This window comes from Monodon monoceros, unplaced genomic scaffold, assembly GCF_005190385.1.
Source record: "Monodon monoceros isolate NGI ecotype Baffin Bay Population unplaced genomic scaffold, NGI_Narwhal_1 Super_Scaffold_1, whole genome shotgun sequence".
Lineage (NCBI taxonomy): Eukaryota > Metazoa > Chordata > Mammalia > Artiodactyla > Monodontidae > Monodon > Monodon monoceros.
In genome coordinates, this window is record NW_021703765.1 from 64,272,663 (window position 1) to 64,296,776 (window position 24,114).

The window sequence follows — 24,114 nt, forward strand, 5'->3', positions numbered from 1 at the left end:
ATGGTTGAGATGAGGAGGATCAATCCTGAGGTCTGTGACCTTGGGCCTTCTGCTTGGGCTGGTTTAGAGAGTGAGGCTTGGAGGAGATGGTTACACTGGTTCCTTGGGACCAAAGTTTATCTGACACCTTTCGATAAAGGGGTCATGGGCACAGGCACCACACCTGGCTGAGTCTGCCAACCGGAGGGGCTGAGGTGTGCTTGGGTGGAAAGTATTGATACATGGCTGGAAGGACAAGGCGGAGAGAGCCCAGGTCTTGAGTAGCCTTGGGAACTGGTCTCCCTCTGAGCTCTTGGAAGTCTTTAGCTTCTGGGTTTGGGGAGAAGGCTAGGGAGCCTGCAGAGCCTGGTGTCAATGGAGTGTCACTGCTGCCTTGGGCCATGGCATGGCACAGCACAGCTAAGCCTAGCTCAGCCTGAGAGCCCGACAGAATCTGGGCTCAGTCACTCTCTGGCTGCCCACTTCTCTCTCCTCTGTGCCTCTCTCCCTTAGGAGGTGGTGGCCAAGGGTGTGCTTGCGAGCTTTGCCCATCCAGCATATTGGCCTCACTGAGCATTGCTACATAGGGGCAAGCCGCTCACTGAGACAGTCAGAACACTAGAGGAGGGTTTAGACTGCCTCCAGGGGTTTGGGGGCCAGAGATAGAGCTCCACAGTGGCACCTGGAGAACGGCCTGATTTCCTCACAACCTGCCCAGGGGAGTGAGAAGCAACACATGAGTCACTATGGCAAAGGAAAGCCCTGGTTTTGCCACTTAATAGCTTTGGACTTTGCCCAAGTCATACAATCTCTCTGACTGGGTCAAGTTTCTCATGGGTCTAATGGAAATAGTAATTAATCTATGAGGATCTCACTGGGCTCTTAGGGGCACAAATAAAATTGCTGTAGGCAACAGTGGCTTGTAGCCCTGAAGGCAATACAGATGAAAATAATGTCATGGAGAAAACCAGGCAGGCATCTGTTGAACACCTGTGAGGTACATGGTGGGAGTTACAGAAGTTCAAGACCCAGTCCAGTTAGGGAGGGACAGTGCTGAGCAATGTGACCAAGTTGTAATGAAATGCTCATTTCAGACCATGTCTTGATTCATTAGTGATTTAGTGCTGAAATCAATTTTAGGGGATTGTGACCAGCATTAAAAGAAGAAGGAGAAAAAAGAAATAGAATAGAATATAGGGCTTCACTGGTGGTGCTGTGGTTAAGAATCCATCTGCCAATGTGAGGGACACGGGTTCAAGCCCTGGTCTGGGAAGATCCCACATGCCGCGGAGCAACTGAGCCCGTGTACCACAACTGCTGAGCCTGCGCTCTAGAGCCCGTGAGCCACAACTACTGAGTCCATGTGCCACAACTACTGAAGCCCGTGTGCCTAGAGCCCGTGCTCCACAACAAGAGAAGCCACAGCAATGAGAAGCCCGCACACCGCAGCGAAGAGTAGCCCCGCTCGCTGCAACTAGAGAAAGCCCGCGTGTAGCAACGAAGACCCAACGCAGCCAAAAATAAAATAAATTTTAAAAAATAAATTAATTAAAAAAATAATAGAATAATATAAAAATTGAACTGAAAATACCTGGTACATTGGTACATATAATAGTAAATTGTTTCATAAAATGTATTTTGGTTATATGTGTGTGTGTGTGTGTCTAGTCTCAGTCTAAAATGTATTTCTTGGGCTTCCCTGGTGGCGCAGTGGTTGAGAGTCCGCCTGCCGATGCAGGGGACACGGGTTCGTGCCCCGATCTGGGAAGATCCCACATGCCGCGGAGCGGTTGGGCCCGTGAGCCATGGCCACTGAGCCTGCGCGCGCATCCGGAGCCTGTGCTCCGCAACGGGAGAGGCCACAGCAGTGAGAGGCCCGCGTACTGCCAAAAAACAAAAACAAACAAAAAAACTCAGTAAAATGTATTTCTTACTGGGAGTTTCAGTTTAAAACCTTTGAGAAATGGTGTTCTAGGTCAGGATGAAGGTCTTCAGGTTGGAGGACAGCCAATGAGATCTGGGCAGGCATGGAGGCTGCGTGGAGGCTGAGGGCTTGATCTTTGCAGGCAGAGGAGTATAGTACACAGGAGCATGGGCTGTAGAGTGAGGCAGGCCTGGGTTTGAATGCAGCTACATGGCCTTGAGCAAGGCACTGAACTTTACTAAGTCTTGGATTCTACTTCCGGAAAATGGATATATATAAGTGTTTTGGAAGATGTTGGTAAGTAGTAAATGATATACAGGTGGTAACTACTATTGCTGCTGTTATTGTTGAAGTTGTCATTTTTATTATTATATTGGGCCCTGAAAGTGTTGCTGTGACTTGGAGAGGGGAGAGGAAAGGGCATTCCAGGTAGGGATGGGTGGGTGACAAGGGATAAGTACGTGTGTGCCTGGTGTGGGGCTGATCTGGCTGAGAATTGTGCAGCCTTAGAAGGGGGTATTGAGATTATAGATAGAAGATACCAGGAAAATTTGGGGGAATTAAGTTTTAACGGTAAAAACTTCAACAGTAAGGGTGGCTTTACCTAGAGATAATGAGGCCCCATCCCTGGAGGAGTTCCAGCAGAGGCTGGGCCACTAGAGACTGTTCTCATTAGGCTCTTTTGGTTGCAGAGACTCCTTCAGGTCACCTTAAGGTCAGAGGGTGAGTGAAACTCTCAGACCTGAAGCATCCCCCATGGGCCATTTGGTTCCTTAAACTGCCATTTGGTCAGCTTCCCTGTCACTGGAAACTGGCTCATGCTCTCCCCCCACTGTTAGGAGGAAGCCACCTCAGGGCCTCTACACCTTTATGCCATTTGCAGGGATACCCAGACCCCAACTTCATCTCACGGCTCCTTTCTGGGCATCTTTTGAGGGTCAATTCACGATGCAGGCCATCCAATCGTATAGGGAAACAGCCTCAGAGAGGGCAAGGGACTATTGTAGAAGGGATTCCTATATCAGACAGCAGTCTGATCAGATGCCTTCTGAGATCCTGACTGACCAGACTGAAGGGTATGTGAACCTTGTGATTTTTTAAAAAATGGGTAGCCTGCAGCTTTTCAGGCGCACATCCTGTATGTAAGAGAAGTTTACCTGTAGTTAGAGAGCATGTAAAGTGCTGAGTGCTCTGTTCAACCAGACCTCCAGACCTCTAGTGTCTTCCTTCCCACCCTCTCCAGGTGGGTTAAACTCCTCTGCTGTTGGAGGAGAAGGCACTCAAATGACCATATTTCCTCAGATTTTTCCCAATTTAAGATTTTAAAAATCAAAATGGATCTTTCAATTGACATGTACATTTAAAGCAGTGGTGGGTTTTTTGTTTGTTTCTGAGCAGATCTTACCAAATCAGTGGTGTAGTTTAAAATCAGTAGTGTCTTAGAATCCAGGAAATATGGTTGTTTGTTTTGTACCCATTTGAAATTCTGGTTTGAGGTTTGATGTTGGGGCTTTGAAACTGCCAAAGCTGTTATCTGGAATCATTTAAAAGAACACCGAACTTGAACGTGTTCTCCTGTGTATTTGTAGTTGGGAGAATGGGTATCTCTAGGGCCCTGCTGTCAGATCTTATCAATAAAGACAGACTGGAGGGTTGAGGTATCAAATGGGCGTATATTTAATCAGATGGGAATTCTCTGGAAACTGGTAATCTCAGGCGAAAGCCTTGCCCTCTTATGAGCCTCCATTTTCTCATCTGCTCTAGGGAAGGATTGGATCAGATATTATCCACATCCATAACTGCCAGCACTTCCTGTTGACTCAGTGTGGGTACCCCTTTTGTTTAGTCAGCTAGAAGGCTCATCCCCTGACTTGTATAAGTGAGTACTTTGTAGGTGATGGGAGGGGACCTTGCCTGTGATGCTGGGCCTTTGGTTTCCGCTCCCTGGGTGTTTTGGGGGCTGCCTGGCGACGTGCATAATTTACACTCCTTTGTAATTTACCTGATCTAAAGGTATGGTCTCAGGTTTTCTCCTATGGGGAGGGATAGGAAGGAGAGTATCCTTGTGCCCTGGTTCTGTCTGTAGGTGGTGGGAGGGTCAGCAGTTCCAGAGGGTGGTAGCCTGTGTCCCTGTGTAGAAGGGGCCAGGTTTGCCCAAGGCTCTTGTCTCTCCTTGGCTGTTCAGCTCCAAGGCTGCTCTCAGGGCTGTGCAGTTCTCCAGATAAAGAACACTTAATAAGAGGACCTGCCCTTTTGTGTCTGGGGGCCTTTGCTCTGCCAGGGCCCCTCCCTCTGCTCTTCCAACCAGTAAAAGAGCAGTGCATTTCCTTCCGGGAGAAATAGAATCAGAGAATCAAGGCCTGGGCCAAACTCTAGCCCCACCATGTCCTGTTCCTGCGAGCCTCCTCCCAGCTGCCTGAGTGCCTCAACTCCTTCCTGGGAGGTCAGGCAGCTCCTTCCTGGGAGGTCAGGCAGCACTGAGTGCAGTTACTTGGCTAGGATCTGACTTTGATTTGAGTCTGGGTTCTTCCACTGATTTGCTGTTTGACTCTAAGCAATATACCCTCCCTTGGTAACTTGCCGAGTCAATAATGTCAGTACTTTTTTAACTGAAAAAAAAAAAAGGCACAAAAAAGTAATTTAAAAGATCCATAATCCACTACTTTAAAAATAATTTTAAGAGAGTGTGTATGTGTGTGTAGAGAAGTGCACATATATATTTTTTTTCATTGTTGTTTTCTTACCAGTATTGCTCTGTAGGCTAAATAAGGAAGCAGCCTACAAACACTAGTCTCCTTCTTCTCTTTGCCCCTTAGTTACGTGAACTCAGGAATTTCCAGGGTCTCACTCCTTGGAAGAAGCTCACTCACTTGAAGCACCCTCTAAGCCAGGGATTTCGCCTCAGCCTACCTCAGCTGCTTTGGTGCTGCCTGGCGTGGGTCTTCATGCTGAGCTGTTTTCCCCACCAGCTCTAGCGGGCATTCAGAGGCCAGTAGGAGGGCTGGGAGTTTGTTTTTGTCACAGGAGTTCTTCTAGGAGTGCTTCTAGGGTCAGGTACCCTGGCCCTAGAACAATGCCTGTGTAGCTGTGACAACTGCACAGTTAGTAGATGTACAAATACAAGTGGCATTTGATGGGGCTTTGAAGTATATTTAGGATTTTGATAGGTAGAGACAACTCGGAGAGCATTCCAGCAAAGGGACTGGCATGAGCAAAGGCTGAGAGGTGGGAAAGGGCCAGGGCGTAATTGGGGAAACTATGAGTAACTAGTTTTGTAGAGTGCAGAGGTGAGCATGTTATTTCTGTACTTGTTTGACTGGTTTTTTCGTCCAGCTCTGAACCTTGCATGCTGGCCCTGCAAAGAGGCTTATTTATCGGGACAGACCAGCATGGGAATGCTTTGCTGTAGTGCACAGGTGCAGGCATTCAGGCCTCTGCCCCAGAGAGGCACGGTGACTCCTGGCCCCTTGATGCATTGGGGGACTGAGCACTTGAACCTAGTGTCTCTCCAGCCTATGCCTTCCAGGGAGGGGGCTGCATTCCCTCGCATCTGTGTTAGGGTGTCCATGAGTTAGCAGCTCCAAAGGGAACTGCAGGGATGGAGGGCAGGGGGAGGAATGGAGACCGACCAGGCTGGTGGCTGGGGCCTTAGCCAGGGCCTTTGCTTCTCTTGGCACCTCTGACAGGCCCTGCCCTCTGCTCCACAGGCTAGAGGAAGTCCCCCTGGAGGTGCTGAGGCAGAGGGAGTCCAAATGGCTGGACATGCTCAACAACTGGGACAAGTGGATGGCCAAGAAGCACAAAAAGGTGAGGGTCCTGGCCTTGGGCCTCAGGCTGGGAGTCACAGCTCGGGGAGGAAGTGAAGAGGGAAGAGTTGCATCAATTTGGAGGAGCAGGAGCTTCTCCAACCGCCAGCTGCCTTAGGTGTCCCCACCTGCCAGCTTGGAAATGGGGACAGAAGCTGGCTGGAGGGCAGGTCCCAGGTTTCACTTGGTCCTCCTAGATGACTTCAGACACTCACAGAACTTTGTCCTGGAGTCAAACTTCAAAGCCGCTCTTAGCCAAAAGCCCTTCAGGCAGCTTTCTTCAGCTCTCCTGGGGGAAGTCCTTACTGCTGCTCACCACCTATCAGGGAGGACTTTATAACACTAATAATAGCCAATGTATGTTATACACTTGCAGTGTGCTGGGCACTTGACTTGGATAATCCTTACAACACCCCAGTGAGATTGGTGGTGGTAGTATCCGCACTTTATGGATGGTTACAGAATCAAGGTTTGAACCCGGGCAGTCTAACTTTAGTGCCTGCACTCTTCACCACCACAATAAGGGGCCTTCTTCACCCTCTAGATTAATTTGATGAGTTCCCTCTTAACCCCTTGGACAAAGCAAAAAGAAAGAAAAGTAACCTCACAGTTTAATGGTCTTATAAAAATGAAAATAACCTGTGGTCCTTTTCTAGTGGGCTATATTTAGGCACTAGCTCTATCACCCAGTAGGAACATCCTTGCCCACCACATGTATGTGTTGATACTCTTGTCTACCTCAACAGGGTCTACTTACTCCCTGGCCTAGCGGAGGCCTGTCCACAGTCCCACAGCCGGGTCTCTCTGCACAAGTACCCAGTGCACAGTGACCCCGCTGGCCTGCTGTTGTCTGCTGACAAGCTGGTCTCCAGACTGGCACAGCTGGCTGCAGGGCTTCGCAGAAAGCCCAGGACCAAAGGTTACATAACGGCTTGGGCCCAGCCCCACGGCCTCCCTCTCTTCGTGCCTGTGGCTAGCTGTGTGACTTTGGGTGAGTCACTTCACCCTCTCAGCCTCAGTTTCCCTGGTCAAGTGGGAATAACAATCCTGTTGCAAGGCTTCTACTGTAAAGCCCTGAGCCCATGGGAGGAAAGGTGCACCCAGGCCAGGGCTCTTTCTTGCTGTTCTATGTGGGCTTTGGGGCATTCATTTTTTGCTAATATAGAAAAACTTTCACTTTAAAAAAAAATTTTTTTTAGAGCAGCTGTTCTTCAGCTGCTTCCTGCCTGACTCTGGGGTCAGTTTTACTGCTTCCTCAGTTCTCGGGCTTTTACGCTGAGCTTCAGCTCCCTCTCCACTGTCTGCTGTGGTGACTAGTGGCTGGCAGGGAGATGGCTGTGGAATTCTCACCCCAGCCTCCCTCGCAGATGGGGATTCCAGAGGGGAGCCTTGGGGAGCTTCTCTCAGCAGAGCAGCCAGCATCACTTCCTCTTCCCCTTTGCTTCCCTGGCACTGTGGTTAGAGGCCAAGGCCACTCCTGCCCAGCAGGGGCCACTGCAGGAGGCTGCACCCTCCCCTCCCCAGAGGCCTTAGCCCTCTGCTTCTCTCCTGCAGTGCTGGCCCTGGGAGCTCTTACTGCCTTGCTGCGCAGGCTTAGGCTTTCCCCATGGTCAGGAAGTTGTGGCACAGGAAAGACAACACCTGCAACAGGAAGTGGATCCAGACCCACTGCACTTATCCTGAGTCCCCAGGACTGGGGCCAGGCCCTGCAGGGAGGCAGGCCCTAGCTGGAATTCTGTCTTCCCCTGTAGGGCTCTGCTCAAAGTTTGGCCCTGCCCTCCTGGAGTTCAGCAGGCTGGGTGTGGCTTCACATCTCTCCTTTCCTAAGGCCTTACCTCAGATAATGATAATCCCTTGTGCTTTCTGTTTGCTGAGCACTGTCTCTAGCTTTATCATTGCTGATCCCCACCTTTGCCTCCTACCTAAGGAGGAGATTATGATCGCCAGCACCCCTGTGCTGAGGAGGATTCCAGAGGCCAGAGTGGGAAAGGCTGGCTGTATTCCTGGCTCTCCATCCCCACCTCTCCAGCCTTGGGCCTGGGTGAGGGTGCGGCCTCTTTGAGAACTTAGTGAACTGAAGGTATTCCTGGGCTCCCCTGGGGCAGGCCAAGTATGATAGGGCTGTGATATGTGGGGGCTGGCTCCAGCTGAGCTTGGCCCTAGGGGAGCCTAAAGGGTCTGTGGCTGTGGGCCTCCCTTTGCCAAAGCCTGCCCAGACCGAGCGGCTTCCTTCAGGAGACCCTTGTCCCACAGCAGCAGAAAACTGTTCGTGGAGTCTGGGGCAGTTTCCTTCTGCTCCCTTCCTCTCCCTACTTGGCAGGCAGTCCCAGAAGCTCAACTTGGCTCCTATGACCAGCCACTCTGCTCTTCCCCTACTGCCCTCAGCCTGTCTGCCTGTCTCCTTCCTGGTTCTTGACTCTCTCTGACCCTTGGAAAGTTTTGCCTTGTTTGTGCTGGTCATCAGGCAGCCCGGGCCTTCTGTGCTCCCTCCTCTGAGAGCTTCCAATGGGACTCTTTGAGGGGGTTTCCAGGTGAGGGGAAGTTAGTTAGGTGCGAGCCTGAGGCCCAGGGCTTCTGTGTCAGGCATCCTTCTGGGATTGGAGGGGTGGAGATGAAGCCATCATTTATTGAATACAGACTGTGTCAGTCTAGGCATGTCCCCCCTGCCACCACCCCACTTCTAATAGAATCCTAGTTGTTATCATTTTGATCTTACTGTTGATGAGAAGTGATTGGCTAAGGTCAGCGCTGTGAGTAGTGGGGAAGGCCTGTGCCATTTTATTTAGCAAGGGTTGGAATCAGGACTTGTACCCAGGCCAGCTGCCTCGGCCGCAGTCTGGTAATCCTGGGAGCTTACGGTCAGGGAGAGCAGAAGAGAGGGGATTCTTGACCAAACAAAGAGGGAGCCATTTTGATCAGCTCCCATCTTCCTTCTGAATTCTGCTGAGGTCTTTTCTCTAGGCCGGATGTGTCCTGCCACATAGCTGCTTAAACAAACACTCCCATGAAAGTGCCCAGGCCATGTGTCTGGGCACATTCTGGGTCATCTCGTGAGCTACTCACCCTGTGGCTGAGCTGTGTTCCACATTGTGCAGATCCCTTCCTGGTGACATCCCATGGGGATCCTCTAACTTGTATGGTTCCATTTTGATTCAGTAAATGGTGATGGGGATTCATAATCCTGTGGTAGACTTCAAGAATACCTGTGTTGAGGACTTCCCTGGCGGTCCAGTGGTTAGGACTCCGCACTCTCACTGCTGAGGGCCCGGGTTCAATCCCTGGTAGTCGGGAAACTAAGATCCCACAAGCCGCACAGCGTGGTCAAAAAATAAAAAGAATACCTGTGTTATCACTGGACCAGGGAACACGGGGACTCTGCCATCACTTGGTGGCAGCATATCTGATTGCAGTATTGTAGCAACAGGGGAGAAGTCCTCTTTTCTCCCCTTTTCGGCTCTTGCTGACATGCTCACTGAAGGCCTGACAAGCACCAGCAGAAGGGGTGGGCTAGCACACAGCCTCTGGGGGGAGGAGCCCAGTGGGATGCATAGGCACAGCCCTTGTTTTGACTTTCAGATCCGTCTGCGGTGCCAGAAGGGCATCCCACCTTCTTTGCGGGGCCGTGCTTGGCAATACCTGTCAGGAGGCAAGGTGAAGCTGCAGCAGAACCCTGGAAAGTTTGACGTGAGTTGCCCTTCCTTCACCCTGTCCTCCCTTCCTCATCTCTTGACTTCCTTTGCGTGGCAGTGATCCTCTGTGTGCTCACCTGGACCTCAGCAGTATGAGTGATTGATGAGATCACTTGTCAAGAGCCTGACTGCCAGGCCTGGTCAGTCTGTGACTCCTGGGGGTACTGCTCATCTGAGGTTCCAGCCCTGAGAAGGCCTCAGTGGGATGGACAGATTTGAAGCCCCCCACTTCCAGCTCTTCCTCTTGACAACCGCCCAGGTTTGCTCTCTTGGACTCAGTGGGCCACCTCCCAGACTGCCTTGGGCCCTGTGCTCTGGGCCTTTGGGGGCCTGCCCAGCAGGGCCACAGAACCCTAACACCTCTTGGCCTCCCATCCTCTACTCTTTCTCCTGCCTTGTCCAAGCCAGCTAGACATGGTTCACCTGTGTTGCTTATGGGCTTGTCTGCACTAGGGATGGCAGAGCCAAACCAGTATCCTTATAGTTTAGAAGCCAGTCAGGGTCAGAGAGGTTACCCTCTGAAGCCATGCCTTCCCCTCCTGCTGCCCCCTGGCTCCATGATTGCCAGTGTGAAGAATACCCCCGCCATTCATGGGGCTTCTTGGGGCCCATGTGGGCTGGGCAGCTCCTCTAGCCTGCTCCTCTAGGGAACTAGGGGAGTCAGTTGGCTTCCCCGGGGTTGCCCTGGCTCACCTGCCAGACTTGGCCCCAGGCATCAGGGTATCTCCCAGGCTCTTGGAGCTGGTAACAGGCAATGAGACAGAGCTGCCAGCCACCAGCTCTTTGTTGACATGCTTCATGCTTCAGTGAACACGCCTGTGCCGCCAAACCTGTTCCTTGAGAAGAGTAGGCAGGGCAGCCTAGAGTTTCTGCCGTTGACCTGGAGGAGGTGAAAGCTGTTTGCTGGCAGCACTTGGCCCCAGGGGATCAGGGCTTGGTGGAGTGTCTGGCCGGGGTCAGACCTGAATCAGGGCGATTGGACTGTCCTACAGAGCACCAATATTGTGCCCCACTCAGGTGGCCTCTGGACTCCAGAGTCTTCCATCTCTTCCATTTCAGGGGGCTGCATTCTGGGCAGAGTGGGAGGTTCAGGGGTGGGAGTCTCACCTCAAGCCCATAGCTTACCTTTGGCTGCCAGAGCACAGGCATGAGAGCCAAGACTTGGGTGGCCCAGTCAGCCTCCTGGTTCCACAGTTAGCAGACATGAACGCATCCTGTGTGAGCGGCGGAGCACGGAGTTCTGTGTGCTTTACATGTCTGGGGAGTGGTACGTCCAGAGAGGAATTGACCACCTCTGTGGGGTCTTGAAGGTTGCTTGTGGGAGGAGGTAGATTTGCCAAGAAAGGCCTTCAAGATGCTCTGAAGCTGAGTGGTGGGTCCCCAAAGCAGTCCTGGGGGTCAGAACAGTGGTTTGTGAACACACCTGGAAGGACTTTGCCTGTGGGTGAGGTAGAGGAAGTGGATGGGGATGAGAAGCTCCCTCTGGCTGCTGTGGGCACAAGAGCCCAGAGGCAAGGGTGCAGTGATGGGGCTGGTGGTGGCAGCATATCCTGCTCCTGTGCTCCCCCACAGACCCAGGCAGCTGACCCCAACCTCAGCTGTCAGGGAAGGTTCCTCAGCCCCTGGTGGCTCCTTCTTCTCAGCATTTGCTACTTCTTCCTCCTTCCTTAGGCAGAGCAGGACCTTCCAGCCTTTTTCTTACTTGGTTTTCTTCTCTGGCTTCACTTCATGATGGCGCCAGCGCCTGCAGGCTCCCTGGGGGCTGCGGTAGCTGCATCATCCCCAGTGGCCCACACTTGCCTTTGATTCCCAGTACCCTTTCTCCCTGCAGACCCTTCAGCTACACCTTTTCCTTTCTCACCTACCCCTGTGTGGCCGAGTGCCTTGGTCTGGTGAGGTAGCCGGTGAGCATATCCTAGCAACTGACCTTTTGGGTTCCCAGGTCCCCACCTCACTGGAACCTTCAGGAGAACTTGTGGGACTCTCCTCTCCCTCCGACAAAAGCAAACCTGCATCGTACTCAGACAGTATCCAGCCCTGGGCCTGACCTGCAGGGTGCATAGGACACACACAGGCCCCCATCTTGAGGGTGTGCGGGGCTCTACTGGTTGCACGTGCACCTCTTCAGCCATATGCCTGCTCCAGGGCCCTCCGTGGAAGCGCCTGGCCCCTCCCTCCACCCTCCAGCCTCCAGCATTGCGTCAGCTTTTTCTCTCAGTACTTATTCTCTCATGTCAAGTTACCTGGCACCCGAGGGTCCATATTTCAATGCTGGGACACCCCCACTGAGGGGGCACAAAAGGCAAAAGGGACTTATATGAAGTCACCTGCTGGGCAGGTACCTGGGTCTACACCCATCCATGTGTTTGCTGAGGACCCAGCCTTCCTCCTGGGGGCCTCTCCTGACACTTCCTAGCATGGCAGGCTATGAGTACTTTGTCTGCTTCTCTGGTCAGCCCTCTAGGTTTCCTTCCCGTTGATTTTTTTCTTTCTTTGGTTAAAGTTGAGGTATGAACTTACGTAAAGTAAAATGCACAGATCTTGACCATGCAGTTCAGAGTTTGGACAAATAATAAATACCCATGTAACCAACAAGCAAGTCAAGATATAGAACATTTCAAATGACCAAGTAGTGACTGTTTTGTGTGTAGTAGCTTTGTTTTTATAAATGGAACTCATGATAAAATGCTCACGGAAGTTCAAAGAAAAGAGTAAAAGTTTGTTGAAACCCCAGCACCCAGAGATAGCTCCAAGGCTAATGGTTTGGCAGGTGTCATTACAGTGCTCAGTGCAGCAGAGCACACACTCACACCCCTTCCTGAATATGTGGCACCACTTGTACAGGGAGATGGGCAGCAGAGGAGTTGGGATTGACAGCTCTGAGTCAACCTGGCTTCCAGGCCCAGCAACACCGTTTTTCTAACCACGAGGCATTGGGCAAGTAGCTTTTCTTTGATCCTCAGTTTCCTCATCTGTGAACAGTGTAATGATAGGACCTGCCTTTTGGGGGTTGAGGAGGACAGTCAGTGAGGCCCACGGGTGCCGTCTTAAACTGTGCTCCGAGTGGTGCTTCCAGGTGGTAGCCATTACTTTGATAGTCGCCTTCTATCTTAAGGGTGTAACATAAGGTGTCTGAGTCCTGAATGAAATGCCTAGAGGTTATTTCAAGCCACAGCTGTGATGGACACTCTTACCCACACTGGTCTTCCTGGAGCCTGGATCACCTGTCAGGGTTTCCAGGACTCTGCTCTGCTTGTCTCTGCCCCTGCCCAAGCTTTCTGTCTGACCTGTCCTTGGGAAGGCCCAGTCTCTGATGGGATCGGGTGGACATTTTCCCTGGTGGTGGGTGCTTCTCCAAAACCTGGGACAGTTGTATCCTCCTAGCCATCCCTAACTCCTAAGAGATGCTCTTGACCTTGCTTCCAGGAGCTGGACATGTCCCCCGGGGACCCCAAGTGGCTGGATGTGATTGAGCGTGACCTGCACCGGCAGTTCCCTTTCCACGAGATGTTTGTGTCCCGGGGGGGCCATGGGTGAGCAGGCTGGGCCTTGTGGGCTGGAGGTGGCTCTTCGCCCTTTCCCTCAGAGGGAGAGAGGAGGTAAAATGAGTTTGAGGGTATCTTGGGGTCCCAGGAGTTGGGGGCCCCAAACTACACTGTTAGTTTCCCCTCTTTGGTTTGAGTCTGATGGGTCCTCTTAGTTTCTCCTCTTACGTCTGGGGCAACTTCATCATTTACTCCCCAGAGTGCTAGGGCTTGCCTGGCCTGGCCTTCTTCTGGAAACAGGTTTTGGTGGGGAGAAAGAAGGATAGAGAGTGTTGGGTGGGCAGAGGGTATGTAGGAGAGGAGAGATATGGCAAGCCAGGCCCTGGGACCAAGACAGACACCTGGAACAAAGCTGGCCTGGCTCAGAGGCCACAGCTGCTGAGTGAGGGGCTCACACTTCCAACCCAGACACATCCTTACCCTGTATCTGGCATCTTGCCCTGGCCCTGACCCCTGCTTTCTTTTTGAGCCGCTGCCTTCACCTGTCAAATGGGGGAGGTGAGAGTCGATGTGCTACAGTGGGAGACTGACCCCTTGGTGACCACAATCAGGTCACATCCCTCTCCAGGGAAGTGCAATTCTGAGACAGGTCCGATCTGGTGGGGCACAGGTGAGGGTAATGGGTGGCAGAGTCACACCTGTCATTCCTGCCCCGCTTGGCCTCTCCACAGCCAGCAGGACCTATTCCGTGTGCTGAAGGCCTACACACTGTACCGACCTGAGGAGGGCTACTGCCAGGCCCAGGCGCCCATTGCTGCCGTCCTGCTCATGCACATGCCTGCTGAGGTACCACCAGGCCTTGGGTGGGCGAGCGGCTGGCGGGCAGGGAACAGCCAGCAGCAAGGCCTCACGTCTCTTTTGCCCACAGCAAGCCTTCTGGTGCCTGGTGCAGATCTGTGAGAAGTACCTGCCCGGCTACTACAGTGAGAAACTGGTGAGTACTTGCTGGGCCTGGACCCTGGCCTCAGACCCGCCCCAGCCTGGGTGCCCTTTGTCTAGGCCTTAACTCTCTTAAGCCATTCCTGTCCCCGCTTAAGTCCTTCCCAGCCTTCTGTTGCTTTCAGGCTGAAGTCCCAAGGCCTGCCAGTGTCAGGGCTCCCAGGCTCCAGCCTCATCAGTCCCACACTCCCTCCGTCGCTGCCTCCAGCCACAAGGCTGTTGGGCAGGATCGCTGTTCCTCCAGTGCACCGAGTTCCTCCCTGCCTCGGCCTTGTCATAGGCTTAAACCTCTGCCCCTTTCCTTCCACTTCTAACTCTACTTTTCCCTCAGCTTTCAGCCCTCCGGAGCTGTCCTTGACTCTGACAGGTGGCATCTCCGGCACACGCTCCCCCAGTGTTCCTGTTCCTGCCATGTTCTGGTCACTTAGCCCCCTCCCTCTCCCCTCCCTCTGGTCTCATTGCTTATGTAATTCATGTCTGTCTGGCCCTCTGCACGACATGCCCCATGAGGGGGACTTAGCTGTGTCTGGTTTGCTCATTGTTGTATCCCAGCACCCAGCATGAGCTTGACACCCTGCAACATTAGCCGCCTGAGGAACGAATGGATGCCTGCCTGGAGCTGGGGCCGGGCGTAGTTCCCGCCCTGGCTGCTGTGGGCCCATGCTTATGGCCCTGTGGCTTCACTGTCCCCCCAGGAGGCCATCCAGCTGGATGGGGAGATCCTCTTCTCGCTGCTACAGAAGGTGTCTCCCGTGGCCCACAAGCACCTCAGCCAGCAGAAGATCGACCCGCTGCTCTACATGACAGAGTGGTTCATGTGTGCCTTCTCGCGCACCTTGCCCTGGAGCTCTGTGCTGCGTGTCTGGGACATGTTTTTCTGCGAAGGTACGGGGCTGGGCTCAGGGGAGCACCCTTGCCCCCAGCCCAGCCCAGCCCACAGGAGGCCTCTATTTCCAGAGAAACTCTCTAAAGGACCCCTTGCACTCACTGCCCGCTTCCCCCATGCAGGAGTCAAGATCATCTTCCGGGTGGGGTTGGTGCTGCTGAAGCACGCACTGGGCTCCCCCGAGAAGCTCAAAGCCTGCCAAGGCCAGTACGAGACCATCGAGCGGTTGCGGAGCCTCAGCCCCAAGATCATGCAGGAGGCCTTCCTGGTCCAGGAGGTACAGCCCACACCTTCCCCTCGCCACCAGGAGGGAGGGGGAGACTTGAGGGCCCTTTGGCGGGGGGCCTGGTAGCTCTCTACCCCTGAGGCCTTGTGCTCAGCAGCCCAGAGCAGTGTGGACAGGCCCCATTCTTCTGTCTGAACAAGAAGAGGGGGAACAGGCCTAGGTTCTAGAGAATAAAAGTAGGTGCAACCCACCACCCGCATCCTCCCTGGCCCTACAACCACGGCCTTGGCTTTCTTTTCTTATTTTTGTGGACCATTTTTAAAGTCTTTATTGAATTTGTTACAATATTGCTTCTGTTTTATGTTTTGGTTTTTTGGCCCCGAGGCATGTGGGATCTAGCTTCCCGACCAGGGATCGGACCCTCACCCCCTGCACTGGAAGGCAAAGTTTTAACCACTGACCACCACCAAAGTCCCAGACTTTTTTTCTTTCTTTTGTGGATTTTTGTCTCTCTGGGGCTGTAATGAGGTGACACATATTTAGGCAAGTGGGCTCATGAGCTTTCTCCTCTGAGGCAGTGGGTCTCAAGTGCCTGGCTCACCTGGCACTCACTTCTGGGACTTGTGACCACCACAGGGTCCAGACCCGCCACCCTTCCTGTGGTCAGCCTTTAGTGACCAGGGCTGGGAGAGCTGAGGAAGAGCAGGGGCCCAGGCTGGGAGGCAGAAAGGGAAGTTTCTTCCTGGTGCCCACCCGCCTGTCACTGCCCCCACAGGTGGTAGAGTTGCCAGTGACAGAGCGTCAGATAGAGCGTGAGCACCTCATCCAGCTGCGGCGCTGGCAGGATACCCGGGGTGAGTTGCAGTGCCACTCTCCACCCAGGCTGCACGGTGCCAAGGCCATCCTGGAGGCAGAGCCAGGCCCGTGGCCCACCCTGCAACCTTCACCGTCCATCCGCCTTCCCCCAGATGCCCCCCTCCCTGGTTCCAAAGGCAAGTACAAGCCGCCCAAGCAGGTCCAGAAGGAGCAACGGAAGCAGGCGAAGGCGAGTGGGCAGCGGGACAAGCCCCCGACCCCAAGTCAAGCCAAGGTGGCAGCTGCTGCGGGAGATGCATGTCCCCCACGGGATGTGCCCCCAAAGGACCCGGTCTACCAGGACCCCCAAGACTCAGCTCCCCAGGACTCAGCCTACCACTGCTCCCAGGAGAGCCTGACATCCCAGGAGAGTGAGGACACCTACTTGTAACCCTGGCAGCTCAGGCCCCTGGGCTGGGGTCTCCACACACCTACACGGTTCACGGACTGACACTCCAGGGCTTGCCCACTCTCTGAGGGCCTGGCTGCCTGGCCCCTGGGTGGCAGAGAGTCTAGCTGGCCCAGCACAGATTCTGCCTGAGCCTCCTTATTTATTTTCTCCAGAGTGGAGCTCGGGCCGGCCCAGCTGGGGCAGGCAGAAGTGAGGGCCGATGGGTGGGGCCTCACTCAGCACCCGCCTCCTGAGGGGATGCTCCCCAGGGCTAGGGCACTGACGTGAGGGGAAAGGGAGGGGAAAAAGGTGGGGTGCTCTTTGTGTAAAATAGAAACATGGTTTTGTACAGAAATAAACAACGCTTGTATAGAGAGCTGCTGTGCAGCTAGGGACTGGGAAGGGGGTGCCAACCCTGGTGCTCAGCATCTCTTCTGCACACCCTCCAGAGCCCCCCATCCTGGTCACAGCCCAGCACTAGAACCTCTCTGAGAAGTACCTTTGCCAGAGGAGATGCCAGATCTAGGGCCAGCCCCTATTCCTGGCCCCTGTATCCCCTTACTCCATCCCCTCTGCCCCATGGCCACCATCTGCCATGGATGAGGGAGGGTCACCAGTACTGGGGCAAAGCAGGGCCTGCTCCCAGGCTTTGATGCCTACCCATCACAGAAGGGGAGGGGCTCCTTAAGGAGGTCCTTTCAGGGTCTTCCTCCTCCAAGGGCTGGCCTGGATGCCACTTCGGGCCCCAGTAAGGTACTGAGTGCTCATTCTGGGTCAGGTGCTGGTGCCAAGGGTGGGTGATCATGAATGCCCTCACATGCTCAGCCCAGGCCTCCATCAAAGTTAGAGGGGTGCGGAGCGAAATCTGGATCTGTGATAAAAGGTCGCCTGCCATTTACTGAGCACTTATAATATGCCTGGCTGCACTGGTTGTGTCACGTGTTTGATCAGGTAGGCTTTATTATTATCCCCATTTTACAGATGAGGAAACAGAGGAGCTGAGTGGGAAAGATGAAGCTGATCCAGATTTGTACCCAGAGCCCCTCACTACCTCTCCTGACTAGGGTGACTGGACTCTGCCATTGAGGACCCATGCAGGCACTATGGTCACAACTGATGACCAGCAAGGGCGAGGACAGGGTGTCCCTGGGAGAGGCCCCCCTTCTGCTGAGGAAGCAGCTTTTCCAGTCAAACAATAGTGGCTGTTCCTGGCAGGCCACCAAGCTGGGCCAGGCCATGGGGGAGGGGGGAGAGAGAGGAGTAGAGCCTCCCTGGGAGCTTTTAGGCATTGCAGGGCCTTGGCCTGGAACATCTTGTTCTGGTACAGCTGGGGATACTGAGGCCTGAGGAGGTCAAGGGTCGCATGAACCTGTCAGAGCAAGCGATCCACATCCTACCTCCTACCCCTCACCCCTGTGGCTCCCTACCCCATCTGCACCTGCCATCAACGAGATGAGGGGCTCAGCCTTAGAGGACACTCCCCTCCCCTTGGCCCTCCAGGGGACTGGCCAGGATGTGGTGGCTTCAGTGTTCCACTGGGATCCACCATGCCGGAGAGTCCAGCGGGAAAGGTGCTGCCCCACTTCCATTCGCCTACAATAGAGGCCCCCGAGCAGGCAGGAGGCCTGCTCAGGCCTGCTGGATCCCAGTCAGACCTGAGGCCTGCTTTAACCTGTTTGGTTCAAAGCCTCGCATCTGAGGCCTGCAGACGTTCGGGCCAGACAAGGGCCCCTGGAGCGTGTTCCGTCCTGCTAGGAGCCAGCCTAGGTGTGCTGGTGCCTGCTCAGCACTGGGGTTTTCGTAGACCTGAGGAGGCCAGCCCTAATGTTGAAATGAGCCCAAGTTGGCACTAATAAGCCTCAGATCTGGGGTGTCTGCCAGTGCTGGGGGGGGCCTGCTTGGGCATGAAGCAAGTTTAGATGTGCTCAGGCCACGTAAGTTCTGCTAATGACTGCAGGCTTAAGTCTCTGCTGAGAGCTGAGTACCCAGTGAGCCCCAGATGCATGGCCCTGTTCCCCCAAAGTTTGAGTTTTGGGCAAGTGTTAGGCCTGGCCACCCTCAGCTCCCTACCCCACAGCATGCTGCTCAGAGGTGGCTGGAGCCCTCCCTTTTCTGAAAGTTGGGTGAGAGGAACAGATGTGGGGGCCACCAAGTCCAGGTTAGGTTTCACCTTGTCAGTCCACTGACAGGGTTCACAAAGCACGGAGGGGTACGTATCAACACTAGTCCTGGACAGCCCTTGCTGGGGGTCTTTTGTCTCCACCACCCCAGCCAGCTCTGGTGGCCCTGCACCATGCTGAGCCATGAGAGGAAGGAGGGGGAAAGATGCCAGGACACTGTTGGCTGAGAACCACAGGATCGCCTGGGCTGCACAGTGGACCCCACCCCTCCGTGTTCCACGGATTTGGGGGCAGCGTTCTGTCCCAGCCCAGCCCCGGTTCGTCTTGTGGCCCTCCAGGGCTCAGTGAAATTAATCATAAGATGCGGGCCCAAGGACAGAAACGACCCCAAGCATCCGCTGGCTCCGGACCCCAGCGCAGCGGGCGTCCAACGGAAAGGGCGGAGCCCGGCGAGGGGGCGAGGCACGGGCTGGGCCTAGAGCACTCGACGCGGGTGGGGTCAGAGGGTGATTCCCGAGCCACAGACGAGGGGGAGGAGGCAGCAGGGGCGGAGTTCGGCGGGCTGGAAGGAGAGGAGTGTAGCTCCGGCGTTAGAAGGAGGCGTGGCCACCCTGGATTGGCCGCCCGTCCCGCACGGCGTGGCCGTCAGGGAGCTGGCGTAGGTGGCGGCGTGGACTCGGCCGCCCACCGGCTCCTTTAAGCCCCCCGGCACCGCCCCCACCGACCCGCCCCCAGCACGGCCTGGGCCAGGTTGGCAGCGGGGTCGGCTCCGTGCGGGCCGCGATGGAGCTGCACATCCTAGAGCACCGGGTGCGGGTGCTGAGCCTCGCCCGCCCCGGTCTCTGGCTCTACACCCACCCGCTCATCAAGCTGCTCTTCCTGCCCCGCCGAAGCCGGTGCGCGCCCGGGTTCGGGGCACATATGGGGGTGGGCTCCACTGTCGCTTTGGGACGGGGTCGGGAGATTAGGACTGCCACGGGGCCAGCGGCAGCAGGCGGGGAGAGCCCTCTCTGCCACCCTCCCTCCCCCCGCCCCCGGCCGCCATCCGGCCTGGGCCTACGCTCCCTGGGACCGCCGCCTATCCGGCCCCGTGAGGCCCCCTCCCAGGGCCGGTTAAGGCGCAAACAGCCTGGGATGGTCAATGCTTAACTCCTGGTGGTGTCAGGTGGGGGCATTCCTTCCTGGCGACCGCGGGGAGCTTTTTACAGATGCCTCCCATCGGGTCAGAGGGGCTGGTCTTGGGGGCCCAAGGTCCGACGCCCCGGGACTGTCGCCGCGGGTGAGCCTCTCCTCCCTCCCTGAATGGAGGGGCAGGGGGCTCCTGCAGAGGTCGGGGAGGCGGAAAGGAGTCCGCAATTCCGGAGATGGGGCACACACCCCACTGTCCTGGGGAGAAAACTGAGGCTTGAGGGGGCAGGGAGGCGCCCGGCGGGAGTCTACCCGCCCCCTCCGCCCCACCCAGGCTGAAGATGCCCCCGCCCCCCAACCAGGTGCAAGTTCTTCAGCCTGACGGAGACCCCCGAGGATTACACGCTCATGGTGGACGAGGAGGGCTTCAAAGGTGGGGGCTGGGCTGGGGAGGGGGAGTAGGGGAAGGAGACTGCGTTCTTTGCCAGATTCTCACCGAATGTTAGGATCCAAGGTCGCAAGAGCTGGGGCCTTGAAGGAGGATGGATCTGGGTTCGAATCCATTTCCACTATTCACTGGCTGTGTGCCCTTGAGCAAGTCACTTCCCCTCTCTGAGCTGTTTGTTTCCGCTTATGTAAAGTGGGTATAGTTACGGTTCTGATCTTATAGGGTCCCACGAGGGCTTTATAATGGGGCTGTGTGTGGAGGACACTTAGCAGCCGCAGGCCAGCAACAGGGCCTCAGTTACAGTTCTGGGGCAAGAATCGGGTTTCTGTGGCTGTTTCACCACCCCCCCCCCATTTGCCTTTGGACTATTTCTCCTTGGACTTCTCTCCCTGGTGTGGGTCACCCCCTCCTGGACTGGTCTGGCGACTCCAGGAGTCTGAGGGTTGGGGAAGGAATGCAGGCAGCCAGCCCAGGGCAGGATCCTGGCCGGCCTCCTAGCTGTGCTTGGGCAATTAGCAGCCCGCCTGGTTGTGGCCCCTGCTCTGGACTGGATGCCAGCCTGGTCCCTCCCTGGTCCCTGGAGCTGACATCTGTCTTTTACTCCTGCCAGCTTGACCCATCCTGACAGGCCTGGAGCCTCAGGCCAGCCAACTGGGGCTTGGTCCATCCCGCATAGCGCCACTTCAGGCCTTAGTTTCCCTATTTGTGCAGCAGAAAAGTCTGGGTCTGCTCAGAGGGAAGGGCATCCCCCAGCCAACGTGGTCTGCTGGCTCCCCCTGGTGGTGCCATGTGGTATAAGACATCTGTGAACCCACAGAATACTGTCATCCCATTCTACAAAGGAGGAAACTAGGGCTCAGAGAAGTTAAATCATTTGCCCCAGGTCAGCAAAAAGTAAATGGTGAGGCTGGGATTGGAACCCAGCTCTGTCTGGATTTGGAGCTCCGATCTTAACTGGGAAGTTACAATCCCTGACAGGCCAACACCTGAAGCACCTCTCAGTCCTTGCAGACATGCAGGTCTCAGGAGCAGAACTTGGGGGAGGAAGACAGCTCCAGTCTCCAGACCTGACCTGACCTTGGTAGAACTCTCCAAGGCTCAGACAGGGAAACTGAGGGCAGGGTCCAGCCCTGTAGGCCCTGACTGGGCATGTGCCCCCTGCCCCACAGAGCTGCCCTCATCTGAGTTCCTGCAAGTGGCTGAGGCCACGTGGCTGGTGCTGAACGTGTCATCCCACAGTGGCGCAGCAGTGCAGGCTGCTGGGGTCACCAAGATCGCCCGCTCAGTAATTGCACCGCTGGCCGAGCACCACGTGTCGGTGCTGATGCTGTCCACCTACCAGACAGACTTCATTCTGGTGAGTTTCCTGCAGGTGCTGGTGTGGGGCAGGGTGGGCATGGGTGCCTGGGGACCCATGTGTTGTGCCATCTCCTGTGGCCCAGGTGCGAGAGCAGGACCTGTCCGTGGTGATCCACACGCTGGCCCAGGAGTTCGACATTTATCGAGAGGTGGGCGGGGAGCCTGTGCCCGTTGCCAGGGATGATTCCAGCAACGGCTTTCCCCGTGCCCAGCATGGTGAGGGCCGCCCTCTGACACCCAGGCCTGGGCAGGGGCTCCTCTTCCCACTGGGCCCCTTCCCTTGTGCAGGTGGGTCTGTGGGCTTAGGGAGACCAGCTGACATTGACCCCCTCATAAGATAGGGAGATGGGGCCAGGAAAACTCAGGCAGGTACCTGCATGTAGACCGTGACCCGGCACCCAGCCCAGGCCTCCTCTCTGGCTGGCCACCAGGGGGCATCGCAGCCCACAGTCGCCCTTTCACCCGCCACCACCTTGCCCCTCCGGAGCAGGTCCCAGCCCCACGGTGCATCCCATCCAGAGCCCAGAGAACCGTTTCTGTGTCCTCACGCTGGACCCTGAGACGCTGCCAGCCATCGCCACCACCCTCATTGATGTCCTCTTCTATTCGCACAGGTGGGCCTTGTTTGCATTTGTCTCTTTGTCCTCATATCTTGTTCCCCGTGCTCTTTCCCACCACCTTCCTCCCATCCCTTAGTTCTGCGGATTCTGTGCCCTGTTCTGTGTCTGGGGTTCCTGGCAACCTGCGATGCACATGTATCGTGCACTGAGGTTCAGGCAAGGTCCTGATGCCGCAGCTGGAGCCCTCCTCTCTGGTGTGGGCAGAGCCACCCCTGAGCTGTGCCCTGGCAGGCCCTGCGGCCCTGGGTTCTGTGTCTTTGGCACAAGCAGGGTTCATCATCTTCCCCCATCCCCACCTACACCAGCAGGAGGTCAGGGTGCTTGGAAGGGGAGAAAGTGGCCCAGGGACAGGAGGGTCTGCCCAGGGCCAGTTGTGCCAGTCCCTTCCCAGGTGTGGAGGCCAACAGGGAGGTGGAGTGGACAGAGCACCTGAACCTACTCTCCCTCCCCAGTCCCCCTAAGGAGGCAGCCTCCGGTGGTCCTGGGTCCAGCTCCATCACCTTCTTTGCTTTCTCCCTCATTGAGGGCTACATCTCCATTGTCATGGATGCTGAAACGCAGAAAAAGTATGTGACCCCTGACCCTAGGTGGGCCACAGGCCCTAAGCCAGCCCCAGGGAGGGAGGGGGTAGAGTGGCAGACTCCGAGGTCACCAGGCTGACCTGCCCAGGGAGCTCATAGTGGGGCAAGGAGGGGACAGGGGTGCCCTGCCCACTGCCCACCTGCCTCCCCAGGTTCCCCAGTGACCTGCTGCTGACCAGCTCCTCAGGGGAGCTGTGGAGGATGGTGCGCATCGGCGGACAGCCCCTGGGCTTTGGTGAGGGCTGCACCTCATGTGTCGGGGGCTTGGGAAGGGCTGGGGGTGGGGGTGGGGATCAGGGCGATCCACATGGACCTCTCCTCAACCCTCAGATGAGTGTGGGATTGTGGCCCAGATCGCAGGTCCCCTGGCTGCGGCCGACATCTCCGCCTACTACATCAGTACCTTCAACTTCGACCATGCCCTGGTGAGCGCTGCTGGCTGGGGCCAGGGCCCCTGGAGGGACGCTGAGGGGGTGGGGTGGCAGGAGGTAGCCCCAGCTGGCCCAGGAAGTTGGGCAGCCCTGACCCCTCCCTCTGTCCACCTGCCTGCAGGTTCCTGAGGATGGCATTGGCAGTGTCATCAAGGTCCTCCAGCATCGGCAGGAGGGTCTGGGCTCCTGAGGCCCTGAGGGGAACAGCAGCCTCCAGGCTCTCCCCTTGTCCTCAAGCTTCCAGAGACTTCTCAAAGCTTTTTACTCAAGCTCTGGGATATTCCTGTCGGGGGACTCCTCCTTCCGCTCTGTGTATGTAAACTGCGTGCACACACTGGCTCTCACGTGGACACGCGTGTCTGCCCATCGCAGGGGAACACGGTGCTCAGGGCTTCCTCCAGGAAGCCCCTCAACCCATCACTCCCTGCGGGGCCTCGGCATTTGCACATTCCCTGCCTGAGGCCCGAGCCTTCCCCCTCTCAGCGCCCTGGGTGGGCCGGCTGCTCCCCAGAAGGCCTGATCTCCCTTCTGCCTCTGGCTCTGTTGCCTTTCCTGGCCAAGTGAATTCTGACAGTGCCTTCCCTTCCTGGGGCCTCCAAAAAAAGTATTTTTACATCTCTATCTCTCTTCTTTTTTAATCAACTTGTTAATAAAGAGCTTGTAGTGAGCAGGCCAGGCTGTGGTCCTTGGGGTTGTCCAGGCCTTGGCCATGCCTGCCCCACAGCTCCCCAGGGCCCCTCTGCCTGAGGTCCTGGACTCTCCCCGCTCTGCTGGCTCCGGGCCTCACCTCCCTCAGTTCTCACCTCAAGAGTGTAGATGAGCTATCGCTGTTCTCCAGACAAAGGACCTATGCGCTGGGAGGTGGAGTGACTTAGCCAGGGTCATGTGATTCCTGTCCAGGGCTTCCTGGCTCTGAGGTCCAGGCTTTCTCTTCATTCCTTGCGGCTTCTGAACAGCCCAGAAGGTTCAGAACAGGGAAGAGACTCCCAGACCCTCCTGCCTGGGGGTCCCCCAGCCTCCCTGGCACCTTGGGTGTGGCTGGCCTGTTGCAGAATCCCCTCAAGGAGGGGAGCCCTAAAGCACCTCTCCTTCAGGCTGCTGCCTGCTTTCTTTTGGACCACGCCTGAGTTCTTTCTGTCCCTCACGGGAGCAGTCAGTTCTTGCAACCAGGGCTCTCCTGGAGCAGG

At 55.8% G+C, this 24,114-nt stretch overlaps 2 protein-coding genes across 6 annotated transcripts in view; both read left to right on the forward strand.

The window, feature by feature from the left end:
* TBC1D10A (TBC1 domain family member 10A) overlaps positions 1–16,616 on the forward strand; it is a 30,428-nt gene extending 13,812 nt beyond the window's left edge. The window contains exons 2-10 of one of the 2 annotated variants that reach the window (XM_029228363.1): positions 5,611–5,710; positions 9,286–9,393; positions 12,825–12,931; positions 13,615–13,729; positions 13,812–13,877; positions 14,578–14,767; positions 14,891–15,045; positions 15,770–15,848; positions 15,963–16,610. In XM_029228363.1, the coding sequence (XP_029084196.1) occupies positions 5,611–5,710; positions 9,286–9,393; positions 12,825–12,931; positions 13,615–13,729; positions 13,812–13,877; positions 14,578–14,767; positions 14,891–15,045; positions 15,770–15,848; positions 15,963–16,240 (1,198 nt within the window). In that variant the 3' untranslated portion in view covers positions 16,241–16,610. Of the gene's footprint in view, positions 1–5,610; positions 5,711–9,285; positions 9,394–12,824; positions 12,932–13,614; positions 13,730–13,811; positions 13,878–14,577; positions 14,768–14,890; positions 15,046–15,769 lie in introns of both variants that reach the window. The other variant, XM_029228355.1, reaches the window with a different exon arrangement.
* Positions 16,617–18,974: 2,358 nt separating this feature from the next.
* On the forward strand, positions 18,975–23,739 carry CASTOR1 (cytosolic arginine sensor for mTORC1 subunit 1). Of its 4 annotated transcripts, XM_029217235.1 has the most exons (9): positions 18,975–19,256; positions 19,851–19,921; positions 21,106–21,293; positions 21,379–21,511; positions 21,786–21,909; positions 22,368–22,481; positions 22,649–22,731; positions 22,827–22,921; positions 23,049–23,595. In XM_029217235.1, the coding sequence occupies exons 1-9, from the start codon at positions 19,144–19,146 to the stop codon at positions 23,115–23,117; spliced, it is 990 nt and encodes a 329-aa protein (XP_029073068.1). In that variant the 5' UTR covers positions 18,975–19,143; the 3' UTR covers positions 23,118–23,595. The 4 variants fall into 4 exon arrangements, 3 of the variants coding, with proteins under 3 accessions (XP_029073068.1, XP_029073060.1, XP_029073051.1); XM_029217227.1 differs by lacking the exons at positions 18,975–19,256; positions 19,851–19,921 and having other exon boundaries at positions 19,968–21,293; positions 22,850–22,921; positions 23,049–23,739; XM_029217218.1 differs by lacking the exons at positions 18,975–19,256; positions 19,851–19,921 and having other exon boundaries at positions 19,968–21,293; positions 23,049–23,736.
* Positions 23,740–24,114: the final 375 nt, after the last annotated feature.